The sequence below is a fragment of the Balaenoptera ricei genome, chromosome 20 (assembly GCF_028023285.1).
Source record: "Balaenoptera ricei isolate mBalRic1 chromosome 20, mBalRic1.hap2, whole genome shotgun sequence".
NCBI classification, from domain to species: Eukaryota; Metazoa; Chordata; class Mammalia; order Artiodactyla; family Balaenopteridae; genus Balaenoptera; species Balaenoptera ricei.
The window spans coordinates 21179930-21201705 of record NC_082658.1 but is presented as its reverse complement, the minus strand read 5'-3'; the positions used below and the strand labels follow the sequence as shown (position 1 = coordinate 21201705).

The window sequence follows — 21776 nt, the reverse complement described above, 5'->3', positions numbered from 1 at the left end:
GAACTGAGTTCTGCCGACAGCACTTCCTTAATCACTTGGTTTCAGTCTTGCAGACTGCGCGTGCGCGTCTCTTGATAGGGGCGCCGGGGGACGTACTTTGACGCAGCGTTCTTCTCTCTGGGTGGACGGGAGTTAGAGCCTATGCGCAGGCGCGCTGTGGAGGGAAGGGGCCTTCCCGCCGAATCTTGCAGCTGCGCAGTTGGTGTTATTGTGACTGTCGGGCCGGGGCCCCGGATGTTGTGGCTGCCGGGGGGAGATGGCGGAGGCTGAGGGGGTGGCCGTGGCCCCAGGCCCAGCTTCGGGGCAGACTTTCAGGGGCCGCCGCAGTATGTCAGGCTCCTGGGAGCGTGACCAGCAGGTTGAGGCGGCGCAGCGGGCCCTGGTGGAGGTGCTGGGGCCTTACGAGCCTCTGCTGAGCCGTGTGCAGGCAGCCCTGGTGTGGGAGCGGCCAGCCAGGAGCGCCCTGTGGTGCCTGGGGCTGAACGCGGCTTTCTGGTGAGAGAACTGGATCCTCGGAAACCCTCCGAGGCGCGAATTCGTCAGGTTTCTCTAAGGCTCTATCTCTCGCCCCCCTTATTTTCTTCGCTGCACTGGCTCCTTCCTGTACCTGCCTAATTTTGCCTCACCTCCTTCCACTCCTTCCCGCCTGCGGCTTTGGCACCGCAGTTCTCCCCAGGGCCTTCCAGTTGTTTCCCGTGCTTTACCTGCTCCCGCACCCTCGTCCCGCACATCTGGCAGGAGCTTCTAGTAACATCTTGAGCCGCTCGCAGTGAGCGAGGGCGCCTCATTTTAGCCAGGGGAAGCTGTGTCCCGTTAAAGCCATCACCTCCCTTCTCTTGTCTGCTCAACAGTGGTTTGAAGACTGTCTCCAGAGATTTTAGTAATTATTATTGGGGTAGATGTGTGCGGCGTGAGATCTTCAAAAGGTATACATAGGTGTGATAAGAAAACAAACTTGAACGATCTGAATTATCATGTTAGATAGATATCCTTTCGCCCACTCGGGAAGTTTGCGAAGTCTCAGCGTCCGAGAGCCTCCATAGCTGCAACTTGAAAGAAAATTGTAAGCTTTTAAAGAACAGTTATGAAATAGTGATTGTGAGATTTCACCCGTTTCAAAGTCACGTATGACGGCAAGTCCTCCCTGTTCCAGGGAATTAGAGAGGCATCCTTAGCCACGGTTTATAGCCAGGGAAATTGAGGGTGTCTAATAGTGTGTGTTTTCCTGAGCTGGAAAAGTGGGGCTACAAGTATGCTTTAAGAATCTGTCTGTGTCATGCTCTGTGAAAATGGAACTGCTGCTTCTCTGAGTTGTCATTACCTAAAGTGGACTTAGGTCTTCATAAGATCTGCCAAGCAGAGTTTGGATTTATTAATAACTAGGGAAGTATTATTGATCAAATTCCAAGGAAACTGAAGTGTAGGGTGGCGTCTACAGCTGAGTTGAAATAAAGCTGTTCTGAATAAGTCTGAAACAGAACAAAGTGTGTGTTTCCAAAACAAAATTGTTTTTGCTAAAAACAGATTTCCTCTTGAAATTCTTGGTTTTAAAACCAAAACGTTTATTATCCTTTGTATGAAAGAAGACTTTCAGTGAGCTGGAGCAAAACGAATAATTCCAAGTTCATTGACAGGAAGACACACTGGTGCTTATTACGTTAATCCTCTCACAGTTTGAAGGAGACTCAGGTTAGAGGTGTCACAGCAGTTGTTGCTTCTAGAGTCTTGAGCAAACTTGAGAAACTTCTACAGCATTCTTCATTCATTCATTCATTCATTTATTTATTTTAAAATTATTTTGTGTCCCTCATGACTTTTTTAAAGAGGGTTCTTTTTTTAAAAAAATTTATTTAATTAATTTATTTTTGGCTGCTTTGGGTCTTCGTTGCTGGGCGTGGGCGTTTTCTAGTTGTGGCGAGTGGGGGCTACTCTTCGTTGTGGTGTGCGGGCTTCTCATTGCGGTGGCTTCTCTTGTTGTGGAGCACGGGCTCTTGGCACGTGGGCTCAGTAGTTGTGGCTCGCGGGCTCTAGAGCACAGGCTCAGTAGTTGTGGCGCACAGGCTTAGTTGCTCCGCGGCATGTGGGATCTTCCCGGACCAGGGCTCGAACCCGTGTCCCCTGCATTGGCAGGCAGATTCTTAACCACTGCGCCACCAGGGAAGCCCCATTTATTTATTTATTTTGTTATTTTAAAAAATAAATTTGTTTATTTATTTATTTATGGCTGCGTTGGGTCTTTGTTGCTGCGTGCAGGCCTTCTCTAGTTGCGGCGAGCGGGGGCTACTCTTCATTGCGGTGTGCGGGCTTCTCATTGCGGTGGCTTCTCTTGTTGCAGAGCATGGGCTGTAGGCGCACAGGCTTCAGTAGTTGTGGCTCGTGGGCTCTAGAGTGCAGGCTCAGTAGTTGTGGCGCACGGGCTTAGTTGCTCCGTGGCATGTGGGATCTTCCCGGACCAGGGCTCGAACCCGTGTCCCCTGCCCCTCTTCATTTATTTATTTATTTATTAAAATATTTATTTATTTATTTATTTTTGGCTGCGTTGGGTCTTCATTGCTGCCCGCGGGCTTTCTCTAGTTGCGGCAAGCAGGGGCTACTCTTTGTTGTGGTGTGCAGGCTTGTCATTGTGGTAGCTTCTCTTGTTGCAGAGCACGGGCTCTAGGCGCGCAGGCTTCAGTAGTTGTGGCACTCGGGCTCAGTAGTTGTGGCTCGCGGGCTCTAGAGTGCAGGCTCAGTAGTTGTGGCACACGGGCTTAGTTGCTCCGCAGCATGTGGGATCTTCCCGGACCAGGGCTCAAACCCATGTCCCCTGCATTGGCAAGCGGATTCTTAACCACTGCGCCACAAGGGAAGTCCCTCATTTATTTTTGATAGTGCTTCTTCCTTGATCCCCACGTACCTACTTCTCTCCTTGGCTGTCTGTCAAAAACCTTAACTGTAGCACCTCATTCTGGAGCATTTTCCAAAATGCCCTTTTCTTCTTTTCCTCTCACCTCCCTGTCCCAACCTCTAACCCCAGACCATTTACTCAGAACTTCATTTCCTACATTGGGTTTGTACTCCTAGGAAAAAAGTTGATCATAAACCAGTTTGTATCAGAGTGTGACTGATATATAAAAACTTTATCAGGGTTTATTAATGCAAATAGATCAGTAGCATGTATGTTGTTATTTTTGAGGAGAGGGCTTTCCACATCCCCCTTGCCTGAGAGAGTTTTCAAAGTAGAATGTGGGGTTGAGGTCTGCACATAAGGAGCCGCTCTGACAGAGACACATCTTTAAATGTTAGTTGTCTTTAATTTACTGGCTCCCAATAGTATTTACTTAAGTTTACTAGTATGCTGTGTTTAGAATCTCACTCAGATCCCCTTTTCCTACTCTGAGTCTCTTAAAGCATCAGTGTGATTGGTCTTTATCTCTGGCATTTCCTGGTAGCTTGCCTTTTGTGTATCCAGAATGCAGTTACTCCTGTTACATTCCCATCAGGCTCTAAGTAGCTGAGGGAGAGGTGTAGCAAAATGAGGGTGTGACTCTTGAGAATGAAAGAGCAATTGGGTATGCCATTTTTGAAGAGGACTCATACCTGTGAAGGGTACAAAATGACTGACCCCAGAGGCTAGGGTAGTTTTAGCATTGGAGTTCACAGGATTGTTTGTTTTAGGAAATGAACTTCCTTGGAAGGTAGTGTGAGGTTCAAAATAAAAGTTAGACTTCACATTCCAGTAGCATCAAATTGAATATGGGTGTTGACGTTTTGCTTAGGAATGTCGAAGAGTAACTGCTTTGTTCTCACTTTATTTAAAAAAGCAATTTAGAAAACACAGGTGGATCCGTTAGCTCAGGTCAGAGAAAAATCAAATCTGAAACATTTTACTTTTCTTTCATTATTTGTTTTGAATAATGATACGTCATTAACTGAGGTGTTTTATACATTTTGAGGTATTAAAAGACTGGATAGGAATACAAACAAATCATCAGAATTCAAGTAGGTAGCTCTTAACTTTCAGTGTTCTGTCTTCTCATTTGAGGTTTTTCCGTACCTGTGAATGTGCCCTCTTACATATTAATAAAAAAACAACATAAAAGATAGGGATAGATGTGGATGCCTTGCTCCTATAGTATTTCAAGGCTTTCACTCTTATTTTCAGGTTCCAGAAAAATTATAGTGATCACATTAGAAATCTTCCAGCCTCTATTGCTTCTGGTCACTTATATGTTATTTTCCCTAGTGTAATAACAGAAATGTCAGGCCTTCCTTATCAGTAGCCTATATTTTCATTAGCCTCAGCACCACCTGTAAATGAATGATTTGGGGGAAGAATATGAGTCAGCAAGAGTCTATCGTGACAGGATCAGAAAAGAAGAGTTTCAGTAACTTTTTAGTTTGACTCATAAGATGAGGCTAGGACAAAGGAGCCCTGGAAACGTGTGTGAACTCTAAGCCCTCGCACCGCCTCCTGTGAAGTACATATGGTTCAAGGAGGGCTAGATGACTGCTGAGCTCCTTTTCAGTTTTTAGCATTCTGTGATTCTAGATGGTCTTTAAATTAGGAATATTGATTTAGAGCAATCCACAAGCTGGTTTTTTGTGAAGATCTCTGTTGGGATCTGCTTTTACAGTCACTAGTCTGAGTTAACCAATCCCCCCCATCCCTCCAAATAAAAAAAAAATGACCGGAGAAGTGATTAAAGGTATACCGCAATGCTGATCTAAAAGGTTAGAATTTGAGGGACTTCCCTGGTGGTCCAGTGGTTAAGACTCAGTGCTCCCAATGCAGGGGGCCAGGGTTTGATCCCTGGTCAGCGAACTACATCCCGCATGCCGCAACTAAGAGCCTACATGCTGCAACTAAAAGATCCCGCATGCAGCAACTAAAGATCCTGTGTGCCGCAACTAAGACCGGACGCAGCCAAATAAATAAATAAGTAAATATATTTTTTAAAAAGGTTAGAATTTGAGTAAAAAGTAATAGTGAGAGATAGGAGATGGAAGGGAGGGCCTATTTAAGTGGAAACATTTGTTCTGTGAAAAAAAAAATCTACACGTCAAATTTCAGATGAAATCTATTGAGCAAATGTTTCTGATGATAGTTTTTGGAGGGTTCTTGTTGCTTTTGATAGCAGGGAAGACTCCCAGAGATGCCTTGGCTTACTTTTTTTTTTTTTGCCTCTCTTTTGCCTTCAGTTTTTATCTGTTCTGATTATAAGGTTGGGTGCATTCTTTTTTTTTTTTTTTTTTTTGAATTTTATTTTATTTATTTTTTTATAGGTTGGGTGCTTTCTGTCCATTAACATAAGGTAGGTCATTTGCAGCTAGCTGGTTTCATTTCTGGTTTTGTGCAAGCAACAACTATCACTACATGATATTGGTTGGGTTAATTTTTTTTCGTTCTAATTTACCAGTGACTGGCTCATTAACCAGACAGCCACAAGTGCTGTACAATAATGGGCTTTCTGTCCCTATAGGATGGGATGCTTTGTTCTGAAGTGCCACTGAGAGAAGCTTACTCCATAATAACAAAGGAACCCAGAAATATTATCTTCTTTGATTGAAAATAGACTTGGGATCTTTCTTTTGTTTATCATTATAGCAAACTTTAATTTACCTGTACTAATGTTGAGGATCCATGGTATATTTGACCTCAAAAAAATTGTTTATTTTTGAAATTTCTCATGATTTTTCTGGACACCAGATTGTTTTTCCAAGGAGTATTCTATTTAGACTGATAATTAATTGGATTTTAGCCCATAATAAAGGGGATGGACAGTTTATAAAAAGATTAAAAAAACCAAATAATAATAAATCAATGGATATATAAATTTTTATGTATTAGTAATAAAAAATTCTAATATAAGTGGCAGTGAGTTACTAATTTCTGCCTATTAGGTTTTTAAAAATGATAGTATTTAATTCTGGGCACAATATGGAAAAACTGGTTTATGGTTGATAGGAACATAAATTCAACAGCCTTTCTGGAAAGTAATTTAGCAACATGTATTAAGATACTTAAAAAGTTATTACCTTTTCAGGGGCTGGGAGAAATGGGGAGTGATTGCTAATGGGCATGGGTTTCTTTTTGGGGTGATGAAAATGTTCTAAATTAGGTAATGGTGATAGTCACACAACTCTGAATATACTAAAAAACATTGAATTAGTTTAAAAGGATATATTTTATGGTATGCAAACTGTATCTCAGTAATACTGTTACAAAAAAAAAAGTTAATGCTTTTTGACCTAGTACTTCCATTTAAAGTGGTTAATCATAAATAAGGTCAAAGATTTATGCTCAGTGATATGTAGTTCAGCTTTACTTTATTACATCAAAAATTGGAAACATCTCAGTTCAATTAGGGAAAGGTTTAAAAAACTAATTGTAGGGGCTTCCCTGGTGGCGCAGTGGTTAAGAATCCTCCTGCCAATGCAGGAGACAGAGGTTTGAGCCCTGGTCTGGGAAGATCCAACATGCCGCGGAGCAACTAAGCCTGTGTGCCACAACTACTGAGCCTGCGCTCTAGAGCTCACGAGCCACAACTACTGAGCCCGCGTGCCACAACTACTGAAGCCTGCGCACCTATAGCCTGTGCTCCACCACAAGAGAAGCCACTGCAATGAGAAGCCCACGTACCGCAACAAAGAGTAGCCCCTGCTCACTGCAACTAGAGAAAGCCTGCATGCAGCAAGGAAGACCCAGTGCAGCCAAAACAAAAAACAAAAAAAAACCCACCTAATTGTATCTGTGTATGATGTAATCATTTTCAAGTTGTGGATGCTTTTTCTGGTGATGAAGGAAAACATGTCTATGTATTTTTAAATGAAGGAGGAGGTTTTTAAACCAGATATTCTATATACTTCCATGGAGTTTTTATATTTGAATATTTTTTTAAATGAAGAACCTCTGTTGCCATTTTAGGGTATGTGTGTAGATAATAGGTTATTTTTTAAACTTTTTACTATGGAAAATTAAAAACATATATATAAGCAGACAGAATAATAGTATGTATTACAATTGTACCCAGCTTTAAAATTTTTCAATTCATGGCCAATTTTGTGTCTTCTACACCCGAGTTCTTTTCCGCCGCCTCCTTTCTTGTTTTGAGGGAAATCCTAGACGTCATGTCATTTAATCTCTTAAGTATTTCAGTATGTGACCCTGAAAAATAAAGATTTTAAAAAAAATCACTACCATTATCACATGTAAAAAATTAATGGTTCCAGTCAGTGTTCAAATTTTCTCATAAATGTCACTTTGTTTTTTAAACAGTTCTTTGGGGTTTGCATCCAAATGAAGTTCACATATTGTGACCGATTGTTCTGTTTTTAACACCTCTTTTACTCTGTTGGTTCCCTTTCAGTCTTTTTTCCTCTTTGCAATTTATTTGTTGAAGAAACCAGTTTGTCCTGTAAAGTGTCCTACAGATTGAATTTTGCTGATTGCATCCCTGTGGCATAACACGTTCCCCTGTGCTCCTCTGTGTATTTCCTGTAAATTGGTAGCTAAATCTAGAGTCTTGATCAGATTTAGTTTCAAAAAAAATTTTTTTTGGCAAGACTGTTTCATACTGGTGATAGTGTACTAATTTTATTTTTATTTTCTTCCTTAATTAGTAATTATATTTTCTAAAATTTCTCCTGTAAACATGCTTGCCTTTAGAAATATGAAAAAAATAAATATCATTAAGGAAAAATCTATTGTGAGCCTACAATGGGTAGAAGGAGTAATGGGCTATGGGCAGTAACCAAATTAAATAATTCACATGTGAATATCCAGAGTTGACTGCATTTGTAGTTATTTTTGCTAAATTGGAAAGTTCTCATGCTGATTATAGTTGCTGAAAAATGTTTTGCATGTTGTCTTATCAAACTTGTACACTGTTATATCTGCATGTGAATTTTTTGGCCTGTATGAATAGACATTGCAGGACTAAACTAATCCAGAGGAATCCTCCCTTATTTTTCCTCATTCCTTACCTATACCAATCTCACAAGTTCTTTATCTTCAATGTTGTCTTGTCCTTGTACATAGTTGCAGAGTTTTTTTTACAGGTAGGCTTCCAAGTTACCTCCATAAAATAAAAGTGTAATGTGACTTCAGTATATCCCAAACACATGAATCTGAGATTGATATTTCCTTTTTGTTTAAGAATTTAGTATTGAGGGCTGAAGGAAAGGAGCACACACTTATCCATATTCTTTTATATTTGATAGACCCCCTAAGGGAATTAATAATATTTGATATTAATTGTCTAGTTACCTTGGAGAGGTAACTCTAGTGGTTTGAGGTGGTCTTTCCATTAATTAAGATTTTATCTATATGGAAGAAGCTATTTTTCCAAGAATTGTTATTTTACACCACACAGAAAAACTCTTCTTCCTCTTAAGTTTCTGCATTGGCTTGTTCAAGGAAAGGTTATCTTATATCTGGCTCTAAAATTGAATTATGGACCAGGATTAATCTGGTTCAAGAAGATGCTCACAGTTTCAGCCTTCATGATCCAGAAAATACACCCTTTGTAAAACTCTTTGCTGATTCACCTTTATCTGCAGGATAAAATCCAGTACCCTTTGTCATGAAAGGCCCTTCATGATCTGACTTCTGCCTCTCTCCCCATACTCATCCCCTCCCTCTGTTCTTTAAGTTTCAGTTCTATCATACTACTTGTAGTTCCCTAAATACGTCATTCCAGCTGGCTCTTCTTCCTATCTGAATGTCCTCTCTTTCCCTGCACCCTTTTGCCCTGCTGTCTTACCATTAATCTTTCAAATCCCAGCTTAGATGTCCTCTTTGTTATTGTTAACTTGTCATGCTATATTACAAACACGTACTGACATAAATACATTTGAGAGTATGGTCCATGTTTTACTCTTTTCTGTAATTGGCCTACTTACCACAAGGCCTCAGCATATAATAGGCAATTAATGAATGTTTGAACTGAGTTGAAGCATAGGTGGGGGCTCTAACTGGTTACTAAGATAGTCCAGCTCTTGGAGAAACAGTATTTTTATTGCCATCATCTTTGGAAAACTGACCTTTCTTAGGAGAGCTTAGTATCCTTTCCCTACTCCAATTTATATTTGTGTTAGTAATCATGATTTGGGAAGTAGAGGTTGCAGACAGTCTGGTTTGCCTCCGCAGAGAGCCCTTTCAAGTACTCCAGAGAAAACAGTCGTGCCACATCCTGCTGCTGGGACATGGAAGCAGCAGCACTGGGGAGCAAGATGCTCTCGAGCCCTTCTCCTTGGCCTTGTTAAATTTCCTTGTTTGTTGGGATGATGAACTGGCGTTGGAGAGAAGATTAATGGCCTGGGGCAGCTCTAGAGGCTTAAATCTATTAAACTGCTTTCATTCTGTAATCTCATATAATTACAATATCCTTTAAGTGATGGAGTGGAAATATTGGAATAGGGTTGTCATTGATGACTGGATTTCTAAGTTCTTGGTTTCTTCCATCCCTCATTCTTTGTATAGTTTAAAAAATTATGTGACATAGATTCATGTTTATTGAAAACAGTGCAGAAACGTCTACAGACCAAAATTAAAGTTCCTCTGACAATTCCTGCTTGCATGTACGTATTCACAGATACAGATAAAGCTTTTTTTTTTTAATGTAAGGATTATACTCTTAGTATGGTGTTCTGTGAATATGTCATTAGGTCATGTGTTGAGAGAAGAAGTCATTTATAACCAACTCTTGGTCATCCTTACTCTTGTTTGATCAGTTGCTGTGATGATAACTAACAACACTTCTACATTGTAAAACTGAATAGGACATACATTAGGCATATATTAGGTGCCTTGTATTTTCTTGTCCTTTTAGCAAGATCAACTATGATATTTTTTTCTTTTTTTTTTTTAAATTTTGTTAGTTGTTTTCTTGCTGCTTTTCTAGTTCTCTGTTCCTTTTTTTTAAATAAATAAATTAATTTGTTTATTTATTTATTTATTTATGGCTGTGTTGGGTCTTTGTTGCTGTGCCTGGGCTCTCTTTAGTTGCGGTGAGCGGGGGCTACTCTTCGTTGTGGTGCGCGGGCTTCTCGGTGTCGTGGCTTCTAGGCGCGCAGGCTTCAGTAGTTGTGGCACGTGGGCTCAGTAGTGGTGGCGCACACTTAGTTCCTCCGCAGCATGTGGGATCTTCCCAGGCCAGGGCTCGAACCTGTGTCCCCTGCATTGGCAGGCAGATTCTTAACCACTGTGCCACCAGGGAAGCCCAACTATGCTATTTTTATAAGTGATTAAGTATGTTGTTTCTAATACCTACAAATAATCTTTCATGATTTGTTATTTTTTTAAAAATATTTATTTATTTATTTGTCTGCATTGGGTCTTAGTTGCGGCATGTGGGATCTTCATTGAGGCATGCGGGGTCTTTCATTGCAGCGTGTGGGTTTCTCTCTAGTTGTGGCATGTGGGTTTTTCTCTCTCTAGTTGAGGCGCGCAAGGTTAGCAGTTGTGGCACGCAGGCTTAGTTGCCCCCGCGGCAAGGGGGATCTTAGTTCCTCCCGCGGCAAGGGGGATATTAGTTCCCCGACCAGGGATCGAACCTGCGTCCCCTGCATTGGAAGGCAGATTCTTTACCACTGGACCACCAGGAAAGTCTCCTGATTTGTTATTGTTAACATCACATATAGATGAGGAAACTGAGGCTTAAAGAGGTCAAGCTAATTTATTCAAGGTCATCAACTCAGAGTGGCTGTTCAGAGAAATAAACTCAAGTCAGTCTAAAAGCCATGCCTCACTGCCCTGCTGAACCGCCTCTTGTGATGCATTTGGCTTCCCTCAAGATCTTAGAACAGTGTTTCTCAAACCATCTGCAGTGAAGGACTAGTGTTGTCATTTTCCCCAGTCTATTTCTGAGCAATACTTTTGTAAAATACAATATAAATGAGTTACTAGATAAGTTTAAAATGCATACAAAATACAAGCCCAAATATACCCTTAGATTAAAAATTACTTGGTCAAATTGCTATAAAAATTTCTAAATTCTTACTTTCAATTTCTATACTTATTTCCTCACAGTCTGGTAACGTCACTGGACTACAGAGACTCTACAGGGCGTTGCCCTAGAGGCTTTAGAGTTGGATCATAGAAAGACTCATAAAAACTAGCTTTTTTTGAAAAAATTTTTTTATTGTGAAAGATTTTAAATATATAGAGGTAGAGAGAATAGCATAAATAATCTCAAGTGCTCATCATCCAGCTTCAGCAATTATCAACTCATAGTCAATCTTGTTTCCTCTTCTTTCACACCCTTTCCCTTGCCAAACTATTGTTTTGACACAAATCCCAGATACCATTTCATTCATCAATATTTTAGTATGTATTTCTAAAAGATAGGGACTCTTTAAAAGCATAACTTCCATAACATCATAGCCCCAAAATTACAATAATTCCTTAATATCTTCAGATGTACTGTCAGTGTTCAGATTTCCCAGATTTTTTGTAAATATCTCTTTATGGTTGATGCCTTCTAGTAAGAACTAGCTCTTCCTTTATTCTCTTAATGTGATACATTACAACTGTTGAGTTTTTGTATGTTGAACCACCCTTGCATTCCTGGAGTAAATCCCAGGAATTGGTCATGGTGTGTAGTCCTTTTAATATGCTGTTGAATTCATTTTGATAACATTTTATTGAGGATTTTTGCATCTATATTCACAGGTATCAATATACTTTAGTTTTCTTGTAGTGTTTTTGTCTGGCTTTGGTATCACAGTAATGTTGCCCTCATTAAATAAATCAAGAAGTGTTCTCTCTTTTTCAATTTTTTGGGAAGAGTTTGAGAAGGGTTGGTGTTAATTCTGGAGAACTGGCTTTTAGATGTAGCTTCAGTGCTCACTTTCTGTGTGACCTTGACCAACTCATTTTACTTTTTTGAGCCTTAGTTTCTTCTTCTGTAAAAGGATATCTAATTGAATTAGGTGCTCTTTAGTGCATGTCTGTCAGTTTGTTGCCCTGAACCAGGGTCTAATTTGGTAGAAAGATGTTTGCTTTCATCAAAACAGCTTGGTCAGTACAAGAATGAATTTTGGGAATTCCCTGGCAGTCCAGTGGTTAGGATTCTGCGTTTTTCCCTGATGAGGGCCCAGGTTCAATCCCTGGTCGGGGAACTAAGATCCCACAAGCCGTGCGGTGTGGCAAAAACAAAAAAAATGAATTTCTCCTTGAAATTAATAGAATCACAGGCTTGAAAGTTGAAATGGGCTTTAAGAGGTTATTTGGTTTAGTCCTCTGCCTTTACAGAAGCAAATTATTATCTCTGCACCATAGGTAAAATAGCTGAAGTCCAGAAAGTTTAAGTGATTTTTCTCAAGGTGTATAACTGACACTTAAGTCTGTTTACCACAGGACCAGTGGTGCACATATGGTCTTTTCTGAAATTAGCTTAATTGGATAATGATCTTCTGTTCTTCCTTCTCTTTAGGTTCTTTGCCCTGACATCCCTTCGTCTTGTGTTTTTACTTGCATTCAGCTCAATGATCATTGTGTGTATAGATCAATGGAAGAGCAAAATCTGGCCTGAAATAAAAGGTAAGTCTGGTAGCATTTAGAACAGTCTGAACCGGAAATGGCTTTTCTGTCATTTTTACCTTTAGTTTTAGGGGGTTTTGGGAGAGTATGTGGAGCTGGGAATATCTTTTGAAGTCTGAATTATTTGCTTTAGAAGACGTTTGAAGGGCTAGTGCCCCATCTGTAGTTCCTTAGAGCTGAGTTCCATCCTTCTCATTGTTTATTAAGCTTAGGAAATCTTTATCCGCCACGTGAGATATTCTTGCCCTCATAATTGGCCTGAGGAATAAATAGTCCTCAAGTTGTTAAAAAATAATTCTCCTCACTGGGTACTACATCATTACCAAGACAGTATCAATTTGCCTCTGAGGAATTTCTTTTAAATTGTTTATTTGCAAAGCACTAAGTTAGGTATTATGACTTAGATAAAGTCCTCTAAGATATGGTTCCTTTTATCCAAGATGATACATACGTAAACATAAGAAAAGTTACAGAACAGCACCAGAGATGTCACAGTGCAGCATGTGATCAGTATGTTTGTCATGTATTTTGGCCCTAGCTCAAGCCTTGAATGAAACAAAAGATTTGGACAGGTAGAGAGATAAGTGTGTTTCTGTTGGGGTCAGAGGCTTGATTAGTCTGAGGAACCAGAAGCTGCAAAGCATCTCCTGAGGGCAGGGAACTGATCATTTTCACGGGAGTGGAGAGGTCATTACAGGGAGTGCTAGGAAATAAAGTATGTTGGGATTAGATTTTATAAGGGCCTTTAAGTTAGGCTTAGAAGTTTAGACTTTATCCTATAGATAATGGGTGGTCCCTGATGATTCTTTTATTAGAGCTATATGCTGAGATGATATTAAAGATTAATTTGAAAGCATTTTACCCGACCACATGGAAAGAGAAAAGGGCGAAGAAGTTAGACTCTGGCTGTATCTGTGTGAGAAGTAGTCAGAGAGGTGTCAGTGGAAACAAACGATGGATGGCTTGGAGAGCTGTGAAGAAGGAAGACCTGTCAAACTGATAAATAGAGGTTAGGAGAGTAAGGGATAACAGCAGCTTTGGGATTTCAAAGCTAGGAGAGTAGCAGTGGCATTACAGTTAGATGTAGGCAACGTCAGGCAGGGCAGTTGGTTTGGGTGGGGAGTGAGAGAGAGGAAAATTGATGTAGGTCAGACATGGTAATTTGGAAGGTTTGGCAGAATATTCAAACCAGAGTCTACAGCTTTTAAATACATTCCCATCCTATTTTGCAGAGAATTCAAGGAATCAGGTAGTTCACCCACCTGTCTTATGGCTAGTGAATGTCAAAAGACTTTACATCATTGATTGTAGTTAATGGGTCTCTTTTTAAAGAGAATAGGCAGATTTCTAGAGTTGAAGTAGTCATATAATGCCTTCGTAACCTGGCACACATTGATACACGCAACCCAGACACACTTGAGGGGTGGGATGGACCTTTTTTTGTGTGCACCTTGGCTCTCAACTGTAGTAATTAGAAGGGGCCCTAATGCTCCATTTGGATCCCCACCCCATCCCACCAGAGAAAAGAGCAGGCATCAGCCATCATTCCCTTGTCTGCAGCTCCCTAACTCTGGCAGTATAACATGGTGTCTCCTTTTTATTGTCTGTTACTGTTTTCTTTTCCCCAAACCTGTTAAAACTTGAGCTATCAGACCAACAGCCTAACATTTTCATGTTTAAGTTTTCCTTACGAACTAATGCTGGTGTTTGTTTTAATATTGTAGTGCCAAGACCCGACGCATTAGACAATGAGAGGTATGGAACACTAATTAAATCCCTTTTTGTTGCTCTGATTGATTCTCTTGTTGTAATATTCTGGTTATAGGTTGTTAACTCCATGTTCTAGATACAAAGTATAAGCTGAGAACCTAGTCTGTTGCAAATAATCATTTTAACAAATCCTCAAGTTCAGGAAGGAATATGTTAAGATGGCTAGTGTCCTCTGATATTTACAAAAGATGTTTCTGAGAAAGAAGCATTACAGTGCCCCATAACCTGACATAACCAAGTAATTGGCTGCATTATTCAGCTCTAGTGTGAAAACTTAGAGGCAACTTACTTCATTTGTCTCCTGGCTTTTATACCAGGTCATTTAGTGTTTTCTGTAACGTCTGGCTGTTTAAAGTTCCTGGTCAGAAAACACATTGGTTCCTGGCATCAGCAAGCCAAAGATTCCCCTTGTGGCTTACAGCTCCTGCTTTCATTTCTCAATTCATTCATCTCATATATTTGACCCAAAGAATTTTCTTTGCCGTGGTTTATTTTGGTTTTGCTTTGTTTTCTCTCTGAGGGGCACATCCTTTGCCTCTCCCCTCTGCAGCAGTGGTATAAGACTGTGCTTTACTTTTTTCCCAGGATTGCAATCACAGTGAATTGCAATGGTCTGAGCCCAGGAAAGATGTTTTTAAGCACAAAGGGCCTTGGAGCTGGTGGCAGGTTTACACACGTGGATTGGGCTGCTTGCTCATAGGGTGGAGTTGTCAGAGCAAGTTTGCCCTCCTAGTCCTTAAATTCCAGTTTCAACCTGGTGAACCAAGAAGAAAGTCATGCTTCACCTCCAGAGCAACTAGGACTAGACACTTCCCAGCCCCTGTTTAAACCCGGAAGGATTGGCTGCCTTCACAGTGAGATGTGGGGGGAACCTTCAACACCCTCCTTTCACAGCTCCCCCTTCTCTCTCCCATAGCTGGGGCTTTGTGCACCCTCGGTTGCTCAGCGTGCCCGAGCTCTGCTACCACGTAGCTGAAGTCTGGGTTAGTGGGACCATTTTCATAAGGAACCTTTTGCTTTTCAAAAAGCAAAACCCAGGCAAGGTAAGACTCTTCCCTTTTTCACTCTCATTTCTGGCTCTCAGTTCAGTTCATGCTAAACTGAAACAGCCCTTTTACTACCTACCCTCCTTCAAGAAAGAAAAGACCATGGTGTTTGTATAGACAAGGGAAGTTGTAGGAAGGGGCTTCTGACTAAGACTAAGGCAAGAGCTTGATGATTCCTTCTTTGGGTGCTTGCCACTTAGATTAGGCCATCTTCCTGCCCCAAGATGGGAAAGAAAGCTTGCTTGTGTGCATTCTGTGTCATTAAACATGTGGTAGGTGGTTGACTTTTTATTTTATTTTACTTTGACTTAAAAAGCCCACCACCAACACTTGTTTTCAGAGAGAACTTTTGGCTGAGTCCTATTCAAACCAGTTTGCCAGCATGAAAGGTGCAGCCCTGTGGGGTTAGCCATGTGAGAAGAGTTTGAATAGAAGTGGACATCCTCCCTTTCCTCCCAAACAGAATCACCACTGGATGCAACAGTAGCTAGGTACATGTCATTCTGACATGTCCATGCTTTACTCAGAGGTCATAAAGAATCATTTCTATCACATCTCCATCTTACCCGCCCCCCATGCCCAACCCAGTCCCCTGCCATATAGCAGAAGCTTAATACTGTTTCCTGACACCCCCAGTTCTGCTTGCTGAGCTGTGGGATACTGACCTTTTTGGCTGTCTTGGGCCGCTACATCCCTGGGCTCCTGCTCTCCTACTTAATTCGTAAGTATGGTATATACCTCCCCCACAAGCTTACCCTACTCATAGCTTTTCCAGCCATAGCTAACTATGGGTTTAGGGAGAGGACTTTTATATTTTGGTTCTCCAGGAACTGACCTTTATATATTTTCATGTTCTGTTTAGTGTCATGAAAATATCTTTCTTCTTACCTGTATCAGGCTCCCCACATATAAAGTCCTTTTCTTACCAAGTCAGCTTTAAAAACTGATGAGGGTCCACTAACATATATTGTATTACCAGCTATAAAGGACTGTCTGTCCCTATTTCAGGAGGGAATTTTTAGAGTCAGTGTATTGTATAACAGTAGAACATAACACTTAGGGGATCCTCTACTAGGTTCTGTTTACCCTGGAGCACTTTTTTTCCCCCTGGAGCACAGTTCTGTACATTTCGTTGCTTCATATTGGCATGAACTCTGTCTGCTTGAGACTGGAAGAACTGAGTAGTGATGGCCCTGGCCATTATATATCAGAAGCTCACATGATCTGTTGTGCATTTGCTGAGGCATTGTTACCATTTGGCCTTATTTATGGCTCAGCAACACCCATATGCAAGTGACGGCTCTGCCCTCGACGTGTCGGCAGCGCACTCTGCTATGCGCAGCCCTGTAGGTGACTGCAGAAGTCTCTGCCCTCCGGAACCTTCACATCCCTGAAGATGACCAGCAGAATTAGAATTTATTGTGTTCAAGCCCTAAGGACACGATAGCAGAGGGACAGTCAGGACTGTGTCATGCAGCCCTTTCTCCATTCTGCCACTCTTTCCCACTCCGCTCAGTTGTCACCGTCATGATGTGGCCCCTTGCTGTGTACCACCGACTGTGGGATCGAGTGTATGTACGGCTGAAGCCAGCTCTGCAGCGGCTGGACTTCAGTGTCCGTGGCTACATGATGTCCAGGCAGAGAGAGAGACAATGTAAGTGTCAAGGGGAAGCTTCCTTCCACTTGGGCAATTTGGGGAGGAGAAGGAGAAGCCCGTAGGTCTGACATAATAGGTCCTTGAACATGGAGAAGTGGGATGTGGTTGGTGTGTAGGGGGTTGGTGGTAAAAGTGACATTCTATTCCAGGGAAATCTATGCAGGCTTACTAGTTTTTCCCGTTTGGAATTCTAGACGCTCCCATTTTAAACAAATACGAGAAAAGTTCTCCCAAGTCAACTAAAAGACAGACAGTGAAGATATTCCCAGTGTTAGCTTCTTTTTATGAAGCACGTCCCATGTGCTGGCTGCTCTGCATACGTTGTCTTATTTAACGTTTATAACAACCTTGAGAAGAGGGTGGTGTTATCTTTTTCTGGTTGAGGAAACTGAAGCTCACAGTTAGTAAATGGCAGAGCAGGTCTTTCAAACTCCTAAGCTCGGCCTCCATTCAGTACTGAAAGCTGCCTTCCCAAAGTGATTTAAAACTGGCTTCAGAAGTCAGAAGTGTACTAGCTCAGGATCCTCCAACACACGAGTGACAGTCGTGCGAACTTTTCCCTCTCTTCTGTGGTATGGTCAGGTTGGGTTTTCATTAAGCCCTGGCCTTCTAAGAGCCCTGCACGTGGGCACCAAGGCCCAGCTCCCCCTGACGCAGCCAGTTGAATAGTACCAGTCCTCAAAAGGCTGATTCAGCCCAGGTGGGGCATCTCCCTTTGCCCTCTCTGTGACAGTGTCCGCTTTACACGCTGACATCTGGTCTGTCCCTAGCTGATCCTGAGAGTTGTTGACAAGCCTGGTAGTTGATCATCTGACCAGAACAGGAAGGGAGGGATGTTGGAAGAGAGATCTTTCTCCTGTGTTATCAGCTTACCTTGCCACTTAGGCTCAGCAGCTCCTCCCTCAGGCATTGTTATGTAGGCTTAGGGGGTTCATTCTCGTGTTCTGATTTTATGCCTTTGAAATCCAAAGGGGGCAGGGGTTTCCCCTCAAGGGAAGGTGTCAAGGCGTTTTTGCTCTTTCCACATAGTGCGCCGCAGAGGTCTACACCCAGAATGTGCTGGGGACAACCACAGTGACAGTGAAGAGGAGCTTGCTGCCTTCTGTCCTCAGGTATCTTGGGTGTGGGAGCTGCATCACTGGCCAGTTTTTTTTAGCTCCTTTTTAACCATCTGGCACTCATGTTTAGACAGTAACCAGGTTTTCAAGCTCCCTGTGGGCTCTCCAGGGACCAGCTTCTTGCCCTTTTCCAAGGACCTCACTGCCCAAAGAGCAGTGAGGAGAGAAGCTAGTTTTATATTGGGACTTTGTATGTAGAATCTCAGTTTGAGCCTGGTGACCAGCACACCCTCTTCCATGCCTCCTTTTAACCCCTGCCATCATAGCAGAACTTCTGCAACTGGTGTGATCATTTTTTAAACAGCCCAGCTCGCCTTAGGTCAGGCAATGTGTGTATCCTCCTGGCCACCTGTGAAAAGTATTCTCTGGATCAATTATTTGCTTAAGAGTAAGTGGCTGGTTGACACCCAAGACTGCTTTCCTTCCTGTGCTCAAGACTGATGAAAAAGGGTGTTTTCTCTAGGGGAGCAGCCTAAAAGGGGGTCAAGATTTTGACTCAAGTCCCCATGCATGCCTGGCTACACTGTTGGCCTTAGGGTAGCCTTTAGGGCCAGCTCACTGGTGAAGCTGTAACTGGGGAACTGCACTTGTTTCTAATGGCACCATCTCTTCAGGCGTGTTGGTCTTTTCTTTTCCTAAGCTGGATGATTCTACTGTTGCCAGGGAATTGGCCATCACAGACTCTGAGCACTCGGATGCTGAGGTCTCCTGTACAGACAACGGCACATTCAATCTTTCACGGGGCCAGACACCTCTAACAGAAGGCTCTGAAGGTAGAGGAACCTTGGACCCAAGTTGATACTGGCCCTGACTGTTGCCTCTCAGCTTCCCGTGCAGCGGGGATACTGCCCCCGCTTTTCCTGTTTTCTGAGCTGTGGATCAGGTGGCAGAGCAGCTTTAGGGGTATGACTCCAGCCAGATGGCACTGCTGCTGTCCTAGAAATCCTCAGTCCCTTAGTAGCCTCAGATTCTAGGCTTATGGGGGACATAGCAGAGGAAGAAAGGGGGAGCTCTCTGGCCAGTAGAGGTCACAGCAGTCTATAAGTGGAGGGGGAAAGCTGACCAGTGCCAGAAATCCAGGGTGGAAACATCTGGTTACTTGGAGATGACTTGGTGGGGCTGGGGCACAGGAAGGCCAGGCAGGTGCCATGTCTCAGACACTCCTCTGTTCTCCCAGACCTAGATGGTCACAGTGATCCAGAGGAATCCTTTGCCAGAGACCTTCCAGACTTTCCTTCCATTAATGTGGATCCTGCTGGCCTGGATGATGAGGATGATGCCAGCATCGGGATGCCCAGCTTGATGTACCGTTCCCCACCAGGGGCCGAGGAGCCTCAGGGCCCCCCGGCCAGCCGGGATGAGGCTGCACTGCCGGAGCTTTTGCTTGGCGCCCTGCCTGCAGGATCCAACCTCACCAGCAACCTTGCTAGCCTGGTCTCACAGGGCATGATCCAGCTGGCCCTGTCAGGGGCCTCCCAGCCAGGCCCTGCTGGCCTACCTCCCCGGAGAGCCACAAGAGGTGTCCTCCGGGCCCCCAGTTCAGACCTGGACACTGATGCTGAGGGGGATGACTTTGAACTTCTGGACCAGTCGGAGCTGAATCAGCTGGACCCTGCCAGTTCCAGGAGCCACTGAGGCAGAGACTCCCCTTGGGGGTCGTTGTGGTTTAGGTTTTTTTTTCTCCCCATTCCACTTAAGGTGAAGGGGCAAGGGAAGAACCCAGGTCCCAGCCCCTGAATTATATATGTATGCTCAGTGGCCTGGCAGATGCTCAGAGGCCTGATGAGAGAGGATACTCACTCCTCTGCTACCAGCTGGACACTGATTTCTGAGCTCAAGTCACTGAAGTGAGAGTGTGCTCCCCTGAGGGACACTTCTCTCCGTCAGGATGGTGGTATTTTTGGGGAACAAAGTAGTCAGGGGTATTGGTTCCCTTTTGAGGGGATGCTGCTGTGTGCTTCTAAGTATGGGTGCTCAGAAGCCCTCAGTGATAGATCCGTTCCTTCCTTCCTCCCTTTATCATCTCCTGAGAGCTCCAAGTCAGGCAGCTGGGAGAGTTACACTGTCATCTTCCTCTTTTGCTAAGCCATGCTTTGATTTGCCTTTTTCTAAGCAAGCTTGTCCTTCGGTTCTGCAGAGCAGGCCTGTTCCCTCTGCCCCAGCCCATCCTTATTTCTTGAGGCCTAACCTGCAGTGCTCCAAAATATTGCTTGTGAAATTTAAGAATGTGAACATGAGGTGGGGGTGGGCCTCTTCTACATTACTTTGGGCCATGGGGTCAGCTGGCTGGGAGGGTGGGTGCCTCTATATCTCATGGTCTCAATGAATCTTTTGGAGCTGCCTGGTTATTTTTGGTGCTGCTAACCCCTGGCTCCATTTGCCCATCAGCCTGAGCAGTGAGCAAAGCAATCAATACCATACCATACCCGTTTCCATGTTCCTGTTCCTTCCCCTGCTCCTCCTTTGGAGAAGCAATAATCCCACATGGGCGATGTCAGAGTAGCACTTTACAAATGGCTCAGTGGCATTCATCCCAGGAGCCACCAGCTCTTCTTGCACCAGCTATTCTTACTCCTTGTTCAGCTCCTTTAATAATTTTGTTTTCAACTTCCTTCCCAGTTTGGCAGGGCTTCTTTTAAGGATGAACCCAGTTAGCAAGAATGTGTCTATAATCAGCAGAGACCCCTATAAGGGGTATCTGTTCTACTGCCCCTAATAAAATCACGTGAGACAAAAATTAAAAAAGGTCATTAGTTCTCAACCTGTGCCTCCCCAATCAGAGCTCAAGCTGAACTCTTCTGTCCTCTTTCCCTCTGCATTAACCCTTTGCTGATCCTCAGGGACCACTCCCCCAACACCCCTATACCTGGGTGCGGGATGTTGGACAGAGCCTATTTTCACGTGCTGCAGGTGGGAGTGTGCTAACGTGTTTGCTCTTGGTTGATGGACAGGATAGAGGTCAGGGAGTGAAAATAGTCAACGGTGAGAAGGGAGAAGAGCTAGGTGTCTGATTCATAGTCACTTCCCTTTGTGGAAGGTTAGGGTAATGGCCTCTCCCCACTTTAGTGTTCTCAAACAGACTTTGGAGACCTTCTCTCTTCCCAGAGCCCAGATGTCTTACAAGTGAGCTCTGATGTGGAAAAAAGCAGGAGGTGTGGGAAAGGAGTGGGACTTTGTGTGTTTGCATGAGCGTGTTTAGCTTCGGGCCTTGGGAATTGGCAAGAGGGAGGGAAGGAAGGAGAGCAAAATCTTTGGAAGGTGTTTCTTGTACCTGCGGATCCTGCTCTGAATCTCCTTAGTCCTCCACTGTGAATTGGGATGGGGATGAGGGAGGGAGGGGTGCTGGGGAATAAATCTTGTATGAGAACCATCTTTAAGAGACTGATGTTGAATGGTGCCTTATCCTTGATAGGTCTTCTTAATCTGAGATGATATTAATTTGAGGAGGTGATAGCCTCAGAAGAGGAAGCCCATGTGCGAGGGACCCACCTGCCCATCCCTGTTTTTCCTTCTGTGATGGCCAGAACAATCACCATGGTGGGAGGCTACTTCCCCTCTCCAGGAGACCCCAGATGTGAGCATAACTGGCACTCTTGGCTGGCATCTAGCCTGCAGTTCCGTCATTTCTAATTCTGAATATTGTCCCCTAAACGTGTGAAGAC

The 21776-nt window shown here is 43.2% G+C and overlaps 1 protein-coding gene across 1 annotated transcript; it reads left to right on the top strand.

The window, feature by feature from the left end:
• Positions 1 to 186: 186 nt before the first annotated feature.
• Positions 187 to 21445, top strand: RETREG3 (reticulophagy regulator family member 3). The gene is made up of 9 exons (XM_059908435.1): positions 187 to 495; positions 12417 to 12523; positions 14248 to 14278; positions 15210 to 15336; positions 15976 to 16060; positions 16856 to 16993; positions 18026 to 18108; positions 18755 to 18887; positions 19292 to 21445. Exons 1-9 carry the CDS (start codon positions 257 to 259, stop codon positions 19747 to 19749), a joined length of 1401 nt encoding a protein of 466 aa, XP_059764418.1. The 5' UTR covers positions 187 to 256; the 3' UTR covers positions 19750 to 21445.
• Positions 21446 to 21776: the final 331 nt, after the last annotated feature.

Excerpts from the sequence above, each read along its gene's own strand:
- RETREG3 (XM_059908435.1), top strand. The coding sequence starts at position 257 with ATGGCGGAGGCTGAGGGGGTGGCCGTGGCCCCAGGCCCAGCTTCGGGG. Across the intron at positions 16,994-18,025 it reads CAGGCAGAGAGAGAGACAAT|TGCGCCGCAGAGGTCTACAC; the intron begins GTAAGTGTCAAG and ends CTTTCCACATAG. Across the intron at positions 18,109-18,754 it reads TTGCTGCCTTCTGTCCTCAG|CTGGATGATTCTACTGTTGC; the intron begins GTATCTTGGGTG and ends TCTTTTCCTAAG.